This window comes from Rhinatrema bivittatum, chromosome 8, assembly GCF_901001135.1.
Source record: "Rhinatrema bivittatum chromosome 8, aRhiBiv1.1, whole genome shotgun sequence".
Lineage (NCBI taxonomy): Eukaryota > Metazoa > Chordata > Amphibia > Gymnophiona > Rhinatrematidae > Rhinatrema > Rhinatrema bivittatum.
The window spans coordinates 146,697,980-146,715,680 of record NC_042622.1 but is presented as its reverse complement, the minus strand read 5'-3'; the positions used below and the strand labels follow the sequence as shown (position 1 = coordinate 146,715,680).

The 17,701-nt window shown below is 43.6% G+C and overlaps 1 protein-coding gene across 3 annotated transcripts in view; it reads left to right on the top strand.

Annotated features, from left to right (window-relative positions):
- MAJIN (membrane anchored junction protein) overlaps positions 1–17,701 on the top strand; it is a 165,046-nt gene that overhangs the window by 47,817 nt on the left and 99,528 nt on the right. For all 3 annotated transcript variants that reach the window (XM_029613450.1, XM_029613452.1, XM_029613451.1), the window contains exon 3: positions 12,246–12,291. In XM_029613450.1, coding sequence (XP_029469310.1) covers positions 12,246–12,291 — 46 coding nt within the window. The remainder of the gene's footprint in view (positions 1–12,245; positions 12,292–17,701) is intronic.

Below are 17,701 nucleotides of genomic sequence, written 5' to 3'. Positions count from 1 at the left end.
GGGAAGCTTGGGTACATCCCACTGTCTGGACTGATCCAGGTACGTACAGGGAAAAGAAAATTATTACTTACCTGCTAATTTTCGTTCCTGTAGTACCATGGATCAGTCCAGACGCCCACCGCGTTTTGGGTCCTAGGGCCTACTCCTGCTCGACTGTATGTGGATGCTGAGTCTGTTCAGCTGTGTCTCCTTTTTACAGTAGTGCACTTACTGCTGTTGTTGTTGTTGTTACGTGTTTCCAGTTTTCCCTGTCACTGTTTACTCCCTTGGAGGTTGACACGCTATGTTCGTGTCCGACCACCCGTTGGTGGGTCGGTTTTTTCAGTTTACTCAGTTATCACTCAGCGGCTTATTGTTGCCGTCCTGTTTCAACTTGATCCAAGCAGGGGGTTTCGGTTTACTCGGGCTTTGATATACTCGATACTGAACTCCTGCAGAGGGGGTAGTAGTATTTATGGTGACGCCCCCTCGAAGCTTTGGGCTGACTCCATCTGCTGGATTGGGGACATAACCCACTGTCTGGACTGATCCATGGTACTACAGGAACGAAAATTAGCAGGTAAGTAATAATTTTCTTTTAACTACTAAGTATTTGAATGTGATTTTAGTATATTGTCCGCCTAGATCGTTAAACTTATATCTATCTAAATTCTTGGAGATTATTTCTTCTTTAACCCTAAATTTAGTCGAAACAATTCTTATAGGCGATTTTAATTTGCAAATAAATAAGGATTCATATTTCTCCATCACCACCCCCTTTTTAGATGCTATGCTGGGATTAAGCTGGCTCCAACTTATTTCTGAGCCTACTCATATTAAAGGAAACACCTTGGACGTAATCTTTTATAACCCTTTACATGTGAACATCTCATCAGCTGACCTAAAAAATCAATCAGTTCCATTGTCACCGGTTACCGACTACATTTTCTCACTGTACCAAAAGAAACTCCACCACTCTCATCTTGGACAGTGAATCAACATTCCAAAATTCTACAAGCAGAATTATCCACCCTTCTGAGAGCCAGGGCCATGGAACCAGTCCCCGGGCCTCAGCAGGGCAGAGGATTCTACTCCCGCTACTTCCTCATTCCAAAGAAAACCGGAGGCCTTCGACCCATCCTAGACCTCAGAAATCTCAACAAATTTCTCAAAAAAGAAAAATTCAGGATGGTATCGTTAGGCACCGTGCTAACTCTCCTTCAAAGAGGAGATTGGCTCTGCTCTCTGGATCTTCAAGACGCATACGCTCACATTCCCATCTTTCCTCCACATCGCCAGTACTTGCGATTCCTGGTCAAAGGTCAACATTTTCAATACCGAGTGCTACCATTCGGCTTAGCCTCAGCACCTCAAGTGTTCACAAAGTGTCTGGCAGTAGTGGTGGCACATCTTCACAAACAAAAGGTGCATGTATTCCCTTATCTGGATGATTGGCTCATCAACAGTCAAACACAAGAAGGAGCTCTCAATTCCCTCAAGCTCACAGTCAATTTGCTTCACTCCTTGGGATTTCTCATCAACTACCAAAAATCCCATCTCACACCATCTCACCTACTACAATTCATAGGTGCAGATTTAAACACCATCATAGCAAAAGCATTTCTTCCAAGAGACCGTGCTCAAACACTTGTTCTACTAGCACACTCTCTCCGAAATCAATCTCAAGTTACAGCTCATCAGTGCCTCACCCTACTCGGACACATGGCCTCCGCAGTTCACGTCACTCCCATGGCCAGATTGACCATGCAACTAATGCAATGGACACGCAAATCTCAGTGGATTCAAGCCATTCAACCATTGTCCACTCCCATTCAGATAATGCAGGAACTGCGTTCCTCTCTCCTCTGGTGGACATCAATGAACAATTTGCTCAAAGGTCTGCCTTTCCAGCAACCAGTTCCACAAGTGACATTAACCTCAGATGCGTCCACCTTAGGCTGGGGAGCACACATTGGTCATCTCAAGACCCAAGGGACATGGACAAATGCCGAAGCCTCTTTTCAAATAAACTTCCTAGAGCTTCGAGCTATACGTTATGCGCTACATGCGTTCAAGGACTGCCTCTCACACAAGACTGTGCTGATTCAAACGGACAACACAGTAGCCATGTGGTACATCAACAAACAAGGGGGAACAGGTTCCTACCTCCTTTGCCAAGAAGCAGCTCAGATTTGGGACTGGGCCCTAGCCCACTCCATTCTTCTTCGAGCCACTTACCTGGCAGGCATCCGCAACATAATAGCCGATCGCCTCAGTCGTCAGTTCCAACCACACGAGTGGTCCTTGGATCCAGCGATAGCAACCAAGATCTTCCAACGCTGGGGTCAACCAACAATAGATCTCTTTGCATCCCATCTGAACTACAAAGTGAACAATTACTGCTCCCTGTTGCAACAGGAAAGCAACCTACCAACGGACGCCTTTGCTCGCCATTGGAACTCAGGCCTCTTATATGCGTATCCACCAAAACTCTAGTGAAGCTTCAACAGGACAAAGGGACCATGATACTCATAGCCCCATACTGGCCTCGGCAGGTATGGTTTCCCACACTGCTAGACTTCTCAGTCAGGGATCCAATTCGCTTGGGAGTAGCTCCCAATCTCATAACTCAGGATCAGGGTCGGTTGCGCCATCCCAACCCTCAATCCCTATCCCTGAAAGCATGGATGTTGAAAGCTTGATCTTACAACCACTCAACCTTCCAACCACTATATCTTAAGTGCTGATAGCTTCACGTAAACCTTCCACTAGAAAGAATTATTCCTACAAATGGAAACGGTTTACTTTGTGGTGCACTCAGAAGTCTATAGATCCTTTCACTTGCCCCACTACCTCACTACTAGATTACCTATACCATCTTTCAGACTCTGGTCTTAGAACTTCATCTGTAGGAGTACATCTAAATGCTATCTCAGCTTACCACAACAAGCAGGGAGAAACACCTATCTCTACACAGCCTCTCGTTAGTAAATTTATGAAAGGTTTAACTCACCTAAAACCTCCAGTTCATTCCCCAAGCATACAATGGGACCTGAACGTAGTATTAGCCAGGCTCATGCGTTCTCCATTTGAACCCATAGATACCTGTGACCTTAAATATCTTACATGGAAAACTGTATTCCTCATAGCCATTACATCAGCTAGACGAGTTAGTGAGCTACAAGCACTTGTCACATACGAACCTTTCACAAAGTTCCTACATGACAGGGTGGTCCTCCGTACTCATCCTAAATTCCTTCCAAAAGTAGTCACGGAATTCCACATGAACCAATCTATAGTTTTACCAACATTTTTTCCAAGGCCTCACTCTCACCAGGGAGAAAGAGCCTTACATACCTTGGACTGTAAACGTGCGCTGTCCTTCTACTTAAACCGCACCACAGTCCAAAGGAAATCTAGTCAACTATTTGTATCTTATGATCCAAACAAGCCCAGTAAAGCAGTGGGTAAACATACTTTGTCAAACTGGCTAGCAGACTGCATACAAGTTTTGTTATGAGAAAGCAGGCCTTACTCTCCAAGGGCGAGTAAAAGCACATTCAGTCAGAGCGATGTCAACCTCAGTAGCACACCTTCGCTCTGTACCTATTCTGGACATTTGTAAAGCAGCAACATGGAGTTCTCTTCACACCTTTGCAGCTCACTATTGTTTGGACAAAGAAGGAAGACAAGATTCAGCCTATGGACAATCCTTCTTAAAGAACTTGTTTCCAGTGTAATCCCAACTCCTTCTACATCCAACCTGCTGTGATCTTCGGCTGATTCATTTCAACAACAATACTTCACTGTTGCTTCACTGCAAAATGACTCAGCCTCTAGCTTGCTAATCACCCATATGTGAGGACAAGCATCCTGCTTGTCCTGGGATAAAGCAAAATTGCTTACCTTGTAATAGGTGTTATCCCAGGACAGCAGGATGTAGTCCTCACGAAACCCACCCGCCACCCCACGGAGTTGGGTACGTTACGTTTTATTATTTTATTTTTTAGCTAACGCTACATTGCTACAAAACAGACTGAAGGGAGACCCCTGTGGCAGGGAATATCATGGCATGCTGGGCATGCTCAGTGGGCACACTGGTGCCAGTCAAAAGTTTCATAGAAACTTTGATAGAAGTTTTTCCGTATATAGGGCTCCATTACTGATGTCACCCATATGTGAGGACTACATCCTGCTGTCCTAGGATAACACCTATTACAAGGTAAGCAATTTTGCTTTACTTTTAAATGACACATTCAAGTGGTTTTAAAATCTGGATATTTTGAGCTTTGGATGTTATATGAAATACAATATATCCTGGATCACAATAATTTCAGGTCTGTTGTACAATTATTTGTTCTTTTTTTAATGTATTCTTTTTTAAGTTTTAGTTTTTGTATCATGTAAATGGTCTAATAAAAATACAATAATAAACTTTACCTAGTCTATTACGGAAAAAAGAAATTCTTATCCACATTAAAGGGGGAGCATAAAACATAATATAGCAAAGATCTTTATACCACTTTTCCTGAAAGGACAGGAAATCATTGAGATTTATCTACTAAGAAAGTTTACATATGAATAGAATCAACAAAAATATATCTATTCCCTTGATATGCTATCAAGCATTTACAGTGGCACTTTAAAAAGAAGGAAGCCCCCAGAGTCAAGAACCGTTGTTTTAACTGTAGGAAAAGTTTCCTTTTAGCCTGCATCTCCCTCTAGGCATCAGGGAAAATACAAACCTTTTGCCCACAAAACAGATTCTCTTTTTATTTAAAATATTGCCTTAAAAATAAATCTGACAGCTTCTAGGGCACATGTAATCACAAATTTAGCTTTAGATGTTATGTTGTCATCTTGAAAAACTTTGGAACAGTCGGGGCTAAAGAGAGGAGCAAAAACAACAAATGCTCTTTCCATAGACCTGGAATTCTTCCTATATTAGGTAAATAATATTAGATAATATAAAAGTCTTTTCAGAAGAAAGCTATAAAACCTCAGTGACATAACAGTTAAATAATTCTGTCCCAGACAATAAAAGATTTTGGAAAAGTCAAAAATCTAAAAGGTGAATTTTAAAAGCCTGGCATGCGCATTTATTAGGAATGCATGAATAAGTCAGGTTTGCATACACACTGAGCAGATTTTAAAAGCTGCCTGGATATGCACATATCTCCCAAGGCATGCACGTCCTCAAAGTTTTCAAAAAAGGGCGGGCTATGGATAGGGGAATGGAGTTTCGAGGCGTGAACCAGAGCTGTGTGTGTAAATACTTCCTTGCTTGGGCATGTGCCTAGATCCCCTGCCATGTAAGTTTGCATCTGCTATGGAGGAGGTGTAAGTTATAAAATATAGAAAAATAGGCAAATCTGCAGGGTTTTAAGGATTGGGGAGTGAAGGCTATTAAACTAGGAGGTTTGGAGGATCTACCCCTTAACTGGGCAAACTGGGGACAAGTTAAACTGGCAATGGCTTTGGTGCGTGCCACTTTGAAAACCCCCAACCTAAGCAGTAGAAGCAGGATTTTTCTTGCACATGTGTGTGTCCACTTAAAATTTGGTGCACATGTATGTGTGGCCAGACTATTTTATAACATGCATATATGTTATAAAATGGCTGCGTCCCTGGGCATGGGCCGATGCGCTAGTTTGAAAGTTACCATCCCAGATTTCTAAATCTAATACTATTTTAATTCCTTCCATACTGATAATTTGAATATTCATTATCTTTAATACTAGCTTCCATAGGAGTTTGCAAAGTAGTTATTGAACCAGAATATGGAGCACTTGAGATTAAAACGCACCCATTCTAAATCAGACAGCTTAGATGACACACCCAATGAAAAGGAACATAGATTAGTCACAGTTCTTGTCAAGGATTTATCAATTCTGTTGATAATCCTCCATATAATCTGTGAGAAATATGTTCAGGTGAGGCAGAGTCCACTAGTCCCACACCCAAAGATTTAACAACCAGTACAGGTTCTGGGACAGAAATGACCAGGCTGAGTTTTAAAAAAGATTTGGACAAGTTCCTGGAGGAGAAGTCCATAAACTGTTGTTAACTAAGTAGATTTAGGGAATAGCCATTGCTTATCCCTGTGCGATAGCAGCATGGGATCTGTTTACTGTTTGGGATCTTACCAGGTACTTGTGACCTGGTTTGGCCACTGTTTGAAACAGGATACTGACCTTGATGGATACTTGTTCTGACCCATTATGACAATTCTTATGTTCTTATAGTTATTACATACTACCGTATATTTTGACTTATGATATATTACAACACCTATTTGATTTCAATAGCAATGTCTATTGATTGTGCCTATGATCTTAATTCAACTTGCGTATTTATATTTGCTAGTGAGGTTTAAGAGTAATGCACCCCTTGCAACATATTCCATCTTAAAAGGGGGAACTGTAGGAATAAACCAGTCATCTTAGAAAGGAGTATGTAACTGAACCACATTGTGTGCAGGCTTGAGCAATACAAAATGGAAGTCAAACCATGTGATTGTTCTTGCAGTTTTAATGTGAATGCCAGTGAGAACTGCACTAAGGAGAAGAAGCTGCTATTGTTCTCCATATCAAGCAATCTGTCTTCACATTATAATTTAACAGGTACTGCTGGACACAAACTTATTAAGCTTGTAGCCTTGATAAATTTGTATCCATTCATGAGGCACGATTCTGTTCAGATGACTTCCACATACCAGCTAAGAAGTATCAGAAACTCATCAATCCTATGCCAGTAGATTGTGGTAACCACCAATCAATATTGACTTTTAGATCATATGTATATGCATGAAGTCCTGATGGGAAAAAAAGACTTTGGACTTCACAAACATGAACTTCACAAACTCAGGACTTCGCATCCAAGACTTTTAATGAAACTTCACATCAGGCTGCAAATCAGCCCTACCCTATTAACTTTGTAGTACTTGCTGATCTCATACTTGCACAAGTCTTTGCAAGCCAACCCAATCTTTGCTCTTGTGTCCATAACTTAGAAAGCCTTTTGTAAGCACTGGATCCACTGCTCTGAGACGTGGTGTTAACCCGTCATTTGCCCACCAGAGGTCCAACTGATTACCCGCCATACTACAAGATGTTTTCATACATTCCTGTTAGTGTAAGATAAACTGGCTTAATTGCTTCTTTAAGTGGGTTAGTTAATGTTAGCGATCCGCCCGCCAGGAGGGCGGAGTTAGCAATCTGTTAGCGATCACCCTGCCAGGAGAGCGGAGTTGGCAATCTGTTGTAATCTGACTCCTGTAGAAGAGAGGGATTAGCAATCTGTTATGGCTTACCCCGCCAGGAGGCGGAATTATTAATCTGTTAGAGTGTCTGCTAGGAGTTAACAGTCTGTTATAGATTAGGACTGCTGCTTAGCAATCTGTAATAGAAGCTGCTATGGAGTTGCTCCCCAGAGGAGAGGTCAGCAACCATCTAAGATCTGTTCTTCCAGAGAGGAGGAAATAGTATCTGCTATGAATCTCCGCACAGAGTGGCATACAGTTCCTGAGGAAGAAGATGTAAGCAACAGTTGAGGGTAGACTGCAAGGTAGCAGTTTTTTGTACTCGGCTCTTGAGTGTGAGAGATGAGCACTCTAATGTAGAATGGTGAATCCTTGGGTCGATGGCAGATGGCAGCGGCCTCAAGAGGATATCAAGAGAGGGATCACCAACTAGGCTGGAGTATGGAGACAGACACAGATAGTTCTTTATTAGACAGGTAGTAGAACCACCAGAGGTGGCAGTAGTGAGCTGATGTGCCTGGCAGGGCTGAAGTCCCTCAGATCCTGGAACTGCAATCTCCGGGTTAGCTGAGCTGTAGAGAAAGACTCATAGATAGTGAGTAGACAGGTATGCTGGATACATAACCAGAAGTAGATGATACACTCACATAGATATTAATAAGGCTCAGTAGCTGGAGAGAGTTAGGCCTTCGAGGAGCGAGTACCTGGTTCCAGGAACAGCTCTGAGAGAGCAATGGTAACTCACAGTAATTATCTTTGTAATGGTTTCTAAGCAGACTGTAATAAGAACTCACAATATCCATATATGAAATAACTTCTGAAATAGAAGTGAGTCTTCGTAAGGTTTTAGGAATATAGGCCCTCAAGGAGCGAGTACCGGTCCCTATCTGCAATCTGTAATAACTCACGATCTCTGTACCTGCGATAGCAGCTTAGACAGAAGAGAGTCTTCAGAGTTCTAGGAACATGGGCCCTCGAGGAGCGAGTACCGGTTCCTATATGCAACTGGAAAGGAAACTCACAATGTTCACGTCTGCGATCACTTCCAGGCAGTAGGGAGTCTTCTGAGCGTTCAGGGACATAGGCCCTTGAGGAGCAAATACCGGATCCCATCTTAGCAATCTGAAAATAAGAGGAGAGAGCGGGGCCCCCAAGGAGCGGGTAGCCCTGGTAAGTTTGAAGAGGCAGAACAGCGGAGAATGAAGCTGGTCAGAATGGTCCCCGCAATCAATCTCTTGCTAACTCGATTCGTAAGCATAAGCAAAGACCTTTTATGTTGGAAGTAGATGACGTCACTATGGGTGGACACCCCCGAGGTTCGCGCCCTTGCTGGTATAAACTTCGAAGCGCGCGCGCGCGTCCTACGTCATCAGGAACATGGTGGATCTGCAGCGTCAGGCCAGCTCGGGGACTCCGGGAAGAAAAGGCGAGGAGAAGCCGCGGCAGCATCTGTCCATCAGACCTGAAGGGAATCGCCTCAGAAGTAAAGAGGGTGGAGCGAGGGCAAGAACAGGCACTAACACAACAGTTAATTGGCAGTTTGTTTGAAATGTTGTAAGTTAACTTTGAGCTAGACATAAGGTCTTTCCAGACCATTGCATCAAGAGTGATTTACTCTGTTAAACCAAATTTAAAACAGTATCTGCCATATATAAAACCACTGGCATATTTTATGCTACTATAATACAAATTATTATCCATTTCAAGAAAAGTGTAGATATTCTTCTCTGTTTACATGAACTTGGACCTTATTTTATCTGATTTAAATGTCAGATAACCATGTAAGACTAATTCTCAGAGGACAAGGAGGATAGTAGTCCTCACACATGGGTGACATTGGATGGAGCCCAGTCCGGAACTTTGATCTAAAAAATTATAGAACTTTCAAACATGTCCTATTGAACTTGTGCAGCTGGGTTATCATCCTGCCCTCTAGGCAGAGTCTCTCGGTTTCTTTTTTTTTTTCCGTGGAGCCTTTTGATCACAGGAGCTGTGTGTGTCATGGTATTCAGCTTTGCTTTCTCCTCACAGTTTTTGTAATTGATTTTTTTCTAGAGCTGCAGCTGTTTTTCTTTCCCTTACCTTATGGTAGTTTTATTTTATTTATTTCCTCTTCTTTCCACTGTCTGCCATCTGCATGGCAGGTCTTAATCGCTGTGCAGCCTGGCAGAGTCTAATATTATCCCTTATTAAATAAATACTACACCTGTGTCCTCTCCTTGCTTTGTCTGTTTTTGTACCTTTGTTAGGTGCTGGCAGGACTGGGGACTTGCTCGAGTTCTGCCTGGGCAGGAGTTCCATGTCGTTTCATCAATCGATCTGCATCAATTGAGGTTTGGAAAGTGAAAAGATCCAGGACCACACCGTTTCTGTGGGGGGAGAGCTCATCCTCTCCACATTCAAAGGAACTAGTCTTCACGGGCATGAGCCCTGGTAGATGTAGCCTCACCCTTTTTTTTTTTTCTCTTTTTTAATGAATTTACACTTTCAACCACAAGAATCCTTGTACCAGAAAAGTTGAGTGTGTAAATCAATATAACATCACAAAATACATGTATGCAAAAGAATGATATTACTTACATTTGCCTCTATATAAAAAGAAAAAAGAGGGGGAGACCAAGAAAGAAAAAAGAGCAAAATATTGAAATAGAAAAAAGGAAAAAGTATACCAAACAGCATTAATTAAAAAAAAATGCCAATTCTTCATAGAGAGCTAATCCTTGGCATGGGAATCCAGGAATAATCGCAATTGAGAATGCTCAAAGTAAAGTTAGTTGATATGGTATTTCACTAGACATTTACATGGATACAGCAATATAAATTGTGCACGTAATGACAAAACCTCTGATCGTATGGCAAGAAACTTTTTTCTATGATCTTGAGCAACCCTAGTAATATCAGAGTATATCCATATTTTCTGATCGTAGAATAGAAGTAGCCGGGGAGAACAAAATGGCCGCCATGAGAGAAAGACGCGCTTAGAGGGCTCTCCTGACTCGTCAATATTTTTTACCTGCTATCCGAATATGCCGCACACAAAAAGAAAGGGAAAGGTGAGGGAAGGATCCTCGACCCCCCCCAGACGCCTACCCTACAACAGACGAGAATAAGGGAGTTCTTTACCGCTGTGGGAAATGCTCCGGGAGAGCCGGCTGCAGCGTCTGAGGGGGAGCAGGCTCTAATGCTGCTCGGTGAGATATCTTTGAGCCCCAGAGCCCCGGCAACTCCTTCTCCTCCTGTCCATTCTAGCCCGCTGGGCCCGACCCTAAACCACGGACGGATGTCGTTTGCTGGGGAAGTGGCCATCGAGGGGGTCCCAGCTGTCTGTCTTCTGGGACAGTCCCAGGGCGGAGATGTGTTAACTGCCTGTGTGAGGCTAATATTGGAGGACTAAGAACTGCTGATGGAAGTTTTCCAGTGGGGCCTACACAAGAAAGGAGTCAGACGGAACACCCTAAGGAACCCATGGATCAACAAAAAGGTTTACCCTTAAAGTTACTTGAAAAACCTTCGGTAGTGACTCTGGAGACAGTATGGAGTGCTTTAACTTTGCTTGAAAATGCAATCTTGTCTTTAACCACTGTGATTAAAGACTCACAAACACAACTAAATACTGTGAATCCGGTGTTGTTGAATTACTCAAGTAAGATCCAAGAGATGGATTCGCAAATCCAGCAGATTAAATCTGTGCAAGCCAATTTAATACAAGGAGATACAAGAATTGAAAAGCGGATGGAGAATCTGGAAAATAATGCACACTATAATAACTTATGGGTACTTAACTTTCTGAAATGCAAGTTAATTTCCCCTAAAGAGCAGTTTAAAAAGTATTTGCAAGATGTACTGTCTTGGCCTAATGGAGAAACACTGAATATTATAAAAATGTATTTCCTTAATGATCAAAGACAAGATGGTATAAATGTGAATACTCAAGTGGAATTGCCTCAGATGGAGTCACCATTAAGGGATTTAACAGGCTTCTTAGAAACTACACAAGAAGAACAAGTAGAAAAAAGAGGGGCTTTAATTGTCAGATTTATGATACCCACGGAGCATGACAGTGTGTTAAGATTATTTCTTAGAAATCGCAATAAAACGTACTTGGGGGAAAAAATTTGGGTTTACCCCGATATAGTGAGATCTACGCAAGTACGTCGGAAAAGATTTCTGGCACTGTGTCCCAAAGCTCGCCAGCTGGGAGCTTTGATAACTATAAGATTTCCCTGCAAATGTATTATGAAAATAAACAATGTACATTATGTTTTCATGGAACCTGACCAGTTAGAGAAATTTCTAAATTCACGTGGGGATATTGGGGATGATTCTGTTAGAAATGCCATTGTGTAATAAGTACCGCAATTTCTCTCTTTCCTATTTTTTTTTTCTTTTTGAGATATACATTGTATTATTGCTCCAATTTCATTTTGTTCTCCCTAAAATTGCATAGTAACCACAGGGAAAAGTTAATATATGTATACCACTTTTTAGTGGATTGTTTACCGGAGAAATGTGTATAATGATATTCCCTGGAAATTCCATGACATGTTGATATTGTCTTTTTGTTTATAATAAAACCTAATAAAGATTAAATAAAAAAAAAAAAATAGAAGTAGCCTGTTATGAAAGAAGAATCTAAGAACAGAATTTCTATAGTTCAAAAAGGCAACTTTGCTTTATTCCTTACAGTAGGCTCCTGGGAGGTGGAGAGAAATAGAGAGCCTGCTAAGGAAGACAGAAAAGGAGCGAGAGTGGGGGGAGAAAGAAGGAAGAGAAGCTGTGGAAAGGGAAAAAAGTGGACGTGAGTAGGGAGGGAAAGGGGGAGGGCAAAAGGCTGATGGGGAGAAATAGAAGCTGAGTGAAAGGGAAAAGAGACTGGTGCAAGACGAGAGAGGGGAAATAGGCTGCCTATGTATCATTCATGTTTTTTGACTGAGAAAATGTTTTTTTCTAAAACCTCTAATTTGCATGTTGTGTGGATCTTTCTTTCTTTCACTTTTCATTCCAGTAGTGAAGATGAAGAAAATAAAGACTGCATCAACAAGGAACTAGAGGTACAGTAGGTTATGGGGTAAAATGGCATACTTCTATACTCCTTACTATATTTAATGCTATTACGTGTTTGTATGTGAGGCAGTACCAGAATAAGGATGGGATGAACAGGGTGTTTGGCCCTGGCGTAATGCTGAAAGGGTGTTACAATGATGAGGAACACTGCTGTACATGATAACACTGACCTGAAACTACCCAGTGAATAGGCTGTCAATCAATTTTGGAGGACTGCTTACCGAAAATGGAACTTTGTGGGCCCTCTAGGCTGCCATGTGCAGCCCTGAGCTATCCATGAACACAGAGCTTCTAACGAGGCAGGCTCGTGTGACTCTAGGGTCACCAATGAAGTAGGCAAGTAATGTAACCCCAGAACTTCCAAAGACCAAGGGATGCCATGTGTTTCCAAAGCCACAAACAAATGAGGTAGGCAGTGTGACCACAGTGCTGCCAAAGATTGAGGCAGGCAGTGCAACCCAGGGTCACGTATAACCTAACAAGTAAGGGAGGTGTTGCATCTCCTGGGCTGCCAAACATCAAGGGAGGTACTGCAGTTTTGGGGCACAGTCAAGCAAAGCAGCTGGTGAGGCCTTGGGGCTGCTGAAAATCAAGGAATGAAATCAATATGAATGAAAGATGGATGGGGAAAATAGGGTTTGAGCAGGAACTGGATGAGGAGAGGGTTGTGCAAAAGGGAGCTTGAAAGAGTGTGAGAGCGAGTCTGGAAAGTAAGCTGAATAGGAAGTGTGTGTGAGAGGGAGCTGGATGGGGAGAGGTGGTGTAAAAGGGAGCTGGAAAGAAAGGGAGAACTGGTTTGGAGAGTCAAGAAGCTGGATGGAGAGATGTGCATGAGAAGCAGCTGCTGTGAGGAAGATTTTGAAAGGAAACTGGAGAGCTGTGTGAGACAGCAACCTGGAGAAGATTGGATTGAAAGAGGGAGCTGCAGGAGTAGAGGTTGATGGGATATGAGAGCAGGAGAGGGTTATGATAGAAATGGAGCGAAGTGAGATGAAGGTTGGAAGGGGATAATGGTAATCATGAGGGAGTACTGAGACCAGAAGCAATCTGGTGATTGAACAAAGATTTGTGAGTAATGCTTTATGGAGAATTTTTGTGACTTAAAGCCTGGGAGAGAAGAGAGGTTATGGGATAAACTGGTTATTCCTGTCCCCTTTGGCCTTTAGAATTTAAATGCCAGCTTAGTCTTATATCTTTGGCCATTAGAATTCAAATGCTACCTTATTCCTGTGTCCTTTAGAATTTAAATACTAGGTTATTTCTGTCTCTTTGCCTACACTTCCTCTCAAACCCCTACCCACCTCAAGTGTGTTGTCTGATTTATAGACTTATCCCAGTTAAAAAAAAAAAAAAAAGAAAAAAAAAAGACATTTTCACAAGAGTCAAATTAGGGAATTAAATAAAATAAGTGGATTAATTTATTAGATTAACTGTCCTCTTGCTGGCCATTGACAACATAAAATATACCAAATAAATTTAAGGGACTTTACAGCTGATTAAACATAACTACTCCCTTAGCAACTTTAAATAACTAACAATTGAATAACACAAACATGCAGACAGCAGTCCAGCAGAAAGATGTGGACTATCCAGTATTTTACACTGGTTGACACATGTATGATTATCCACCGATTAGTGAGAAGTTGTATATTTGTACCCAGTTCAAAGAGCTTCTAGCTCTGAGAATGAGTCCAGTCTCTGGAGGCTAGAGTAGCAGACCTGGACAAGCTGAGGCAAACTTAGAGGTTTAAGAAGAGACCTTTAGAGACATAGTAGAGTGGTCCCAATTCCAGTCTGGCAGCCTCTGTGCTGCCTTGAAAGGTGTTGTGTCCGTCGGTTCCCGACGCCCTCTATCCGCCCTCCTTACCTCTTTGGCGCCTCCCTCTTCACCCGCGGGAAGAATGGTTGCCGCGGTGTTCTTCTGCCAAGGTCCTCCGGCATCCCTGGACTGGCTAGACGCTGCAAATCGCCATGTTTCCTGGAAGCCTAGGGGTGCGCAGCGCAGCCCCGACTGAAGTACCGGTGATGGCGCAAACCTCGGGGGCATCCCCCGAAGATGACGTCACCCGTGACGGATATATAAGGTCTTAGAATTTGCTAACAGATTGAGTTAGCAAGGGTTACTCTACCTAAGCTACTCTGCCTCCTCGGACTTACTAGGGGTACCTGCTCCTCGGGGGCCTCGCTCTCTTCTTTGTTTTTCAGGTGACAGTCTGGAACCAGTACTCGCTCCTTGAGGGCCCTCTTTCCCAGACTTACTCAGTACTCTCTTCTGCCTGGAAGTCATTACTGCCAACTACATCAGTGATTTACCATCGCTCTCTCAGAGCTTTCCCTGGAACCAGGTACTTGCTTCTCGAGGGCCTATACATTCCAGCTCCTGGGCTTCTATGAGACATTGTGTGAGTGTTACCATTTGGTTTAGAACATGAACTCTGCATACCCTGCCTCCTCACTATATTTCAGTTTCTCTACAGCTCAGCCTCCAGGGATCGCTGTTCCAGTATCTGAGGGACTACAGCCCAGCTGGGCATTCCAGCTCACTACTGCCACCTCAGGTGGTTCAGTATACTGTCTAATAAAAGAACTAGTGTGTGTCTGTCTCCATACTCTGAGCCTGACCGGTGGTCCCTCTCGGGATCTTCCCCCGGGGGCGTGGTCATCTGCCACCAGTCCAAGGATCCACCCACAACTCTCCTAAATAACAACAGATTGTTAACTCCATGGATCCGGCACAACTGAATGCCTTGCAGGCCATACCGGGCCTGGCCCAGCGCATTGTGGAGCAGCAAGACGCCTTGGAGAAACTTACTGCAGCATTTCATCAGCTACACACACAGACATTTCAAGGCACAGCTTCCAACCAAGAAGGTCAGTCACCAGAGGTAACTTTGAAGGCTGCTGTTCCACTGGCGGCTCAAATCTGCTTTTACGGAGAAATCCAGAAGATCTGGGGCTTTTTGAACCAGTGCTGCATGCACTTTGCCTTACAGCTGTCTCTATTTCCTACAGCTCTCTCCAAGACTACCTACATCCTTTCATACCTGGATGGTAGGGCCTTGTCTTGGGCATCTACCTTGTGGGAACGCAAGGACTCCATTTTGCAGGACATAGAAGGATTTATGGACTTATTTAAATCCGTTTTCGATGACCCTGCTCGAATGTCTGTAGCTTGTTCTGCTTTAGTGGATTTGAAGCAAGGTAGCAGATCATTGGCTGAATTTGTCATAGAGTTCAAAACTCTTGCGGCAGAACTCCGCTGGGACCCCAGATGTCTCAAGACTCTCTTTTGCAGAGGCCTGGATAACCATTTGAAGGACGAGCTGGCTGCTCGCCAGACACCTGGCTGCTCACCAGACACCTGGCTCGCTGGACAAATTAATAGCCTTGGCTACTCGGATTGATCACCGGCTCCGGGACAAGGTGAAGGAAGTCCGGCCTAGGGTGTTACCCGGGTTGAATCAGGCCAGTGCTGTCTCTACACCTCGGATGGTTCCAGTAGTCCCTGCTGCTGATACAGATGAACCTGTGCAACTTGGTCACGGTCGCTTGTCCTCCAAAGAGAAAAGATTTCGGAAGAAGCGCGGCCTTTGCATGTACTGTGGTCAGCCCGGCCATAATGTCTTCACATGCTCCATTTGTCACGGATGGGCCTAAGTCCTGCAGGAGGACTGTTCTTAGGCCATACCGCGACATTTCATCCATGCTCTCTCCCAGTCTCTTTGACCTACGGACTGATCACGGTTCAGACTCCTACCCTAGTGGACTCAGGGGCAGGAGGCAACTCTCCTAAATAAGTGGAAGACCTGAAGATTCCCCTCATCAAATTAGAAGATCCACTATTGTGTTACAACTTGAAGTGGGCTTTGGACGTTCCCCAACTTCGCTACTTCCACTGAAGATCTCAGTGACGTCCCCAGCAGCTCATCCATCGCTGCTGATATCTACAACATCATACTCAGTGAATTTTCTTCCAAGATTCAAGATCTACCTGTCATCTTTAGAGGTCTTAGAATTTGCTAACAGATTGTGTTAGCAAGGGTTACTCTCCCTAAGCTATTCTGCCTCCTCGGACTTACTAGGGTACCCGCTCCTCGGGGGTCTCGCTCTCTTCTTTGTTTTTCAGGTGACAGTCTGGAACCGGTACTCGCTCCTCGAGGACCCTCGTTCCCAGACTTACTCGGTACTCTCTTCTGCCTGGAAGTCATCACTGCCAACTACATCAATGAGTTACCATCGCTCTCTCAGAGCTTTCCCTGGAACCAGGTACTCGCTCCTCGAGGGCCTATACATTCCAGCTCCTGGGCTTCTATGAGTCATTGTGTGAGTGTTACCATCTGGTTCAGTACATGAACTCTGCATACCCTGCCTCCTCACTATATTTCAGTTTCTCTACAGCTCAGCCTCCAGGGATTGCTGTTCCAGTATCTGAGGGACTACAGCCTAGCCAGGCATTCCAGCTCACTACTGCCACCAGGTGGTGTTCAGTATACTGTCTAATAAAAGAACTAGTGTGTGTCTATCTCCATACTCTGAGCCTGACCGGTAGTCCTTCTCGGGATCTTCCCCCGGGGGCGTGGTCATCTGCCACCGGTCCAAGGATACACCCACAACTCTCCTAAATAACAACAGATTCCTAATCCCAAGCAGACTGTTAACTCCGAACCGAACAAAAGGAGCAAGATCACCTGGAAGGAAAGCATCATCCTGGTGTGGCAGGAAATGATCCTATAGCTATGGCCTACCCTCCAGGTGATGCAGTATCTCCAGGAATATGTGCCCTAGAAGGATATGTCTCCAGGGGTATGTGTCCTAGAAGGAAGGTTTAGGTTGACCACTGTAATTGGTATTTCAGTCATAAGGAACATACAAAGCTGGGTGGATGGTGAGCATAAGAATCATTTGTTAATTTGCCTGTCTGTGCGAAGATGGTGGACCTCATACATCACTTAAATAGGATTTTAGATAGTGCTGGGGGGGAGCTGGCTGTCATGGTACATGGTGGCACCAGCCATATAGGAGAGTGCAGGAGGCAAGATCTGGAAGCCAAATTTAGGATTTTAGGTTGAAAGTTGAAATCCTGAACCTATTGGGTAGCATTCTCAGAAATGCTCCCCATTCCAAACAGAGGATCCCAGAGGCAGGAAGAACTCTAATGTGTAGATGAGGTGATGGTGAAGGGAAGAGGATTTAAGATTTTTTAGGAACTGGGCGACATTTTGAGGAAGGGGAGCTAATGTTTAAAAAATAGAGGTAAAGCAGCTTTTAAACTAAAACATTGGGGGAAAGCCAATATTGCTCAGTAGCGTATGGTTCAGAGTGAGGTATTTTTAAAAGATATTGGCATAAAGGGGAAGTTAGAGTATCTTGATAGAGAGGTTGCAATTGTCAGAAGTA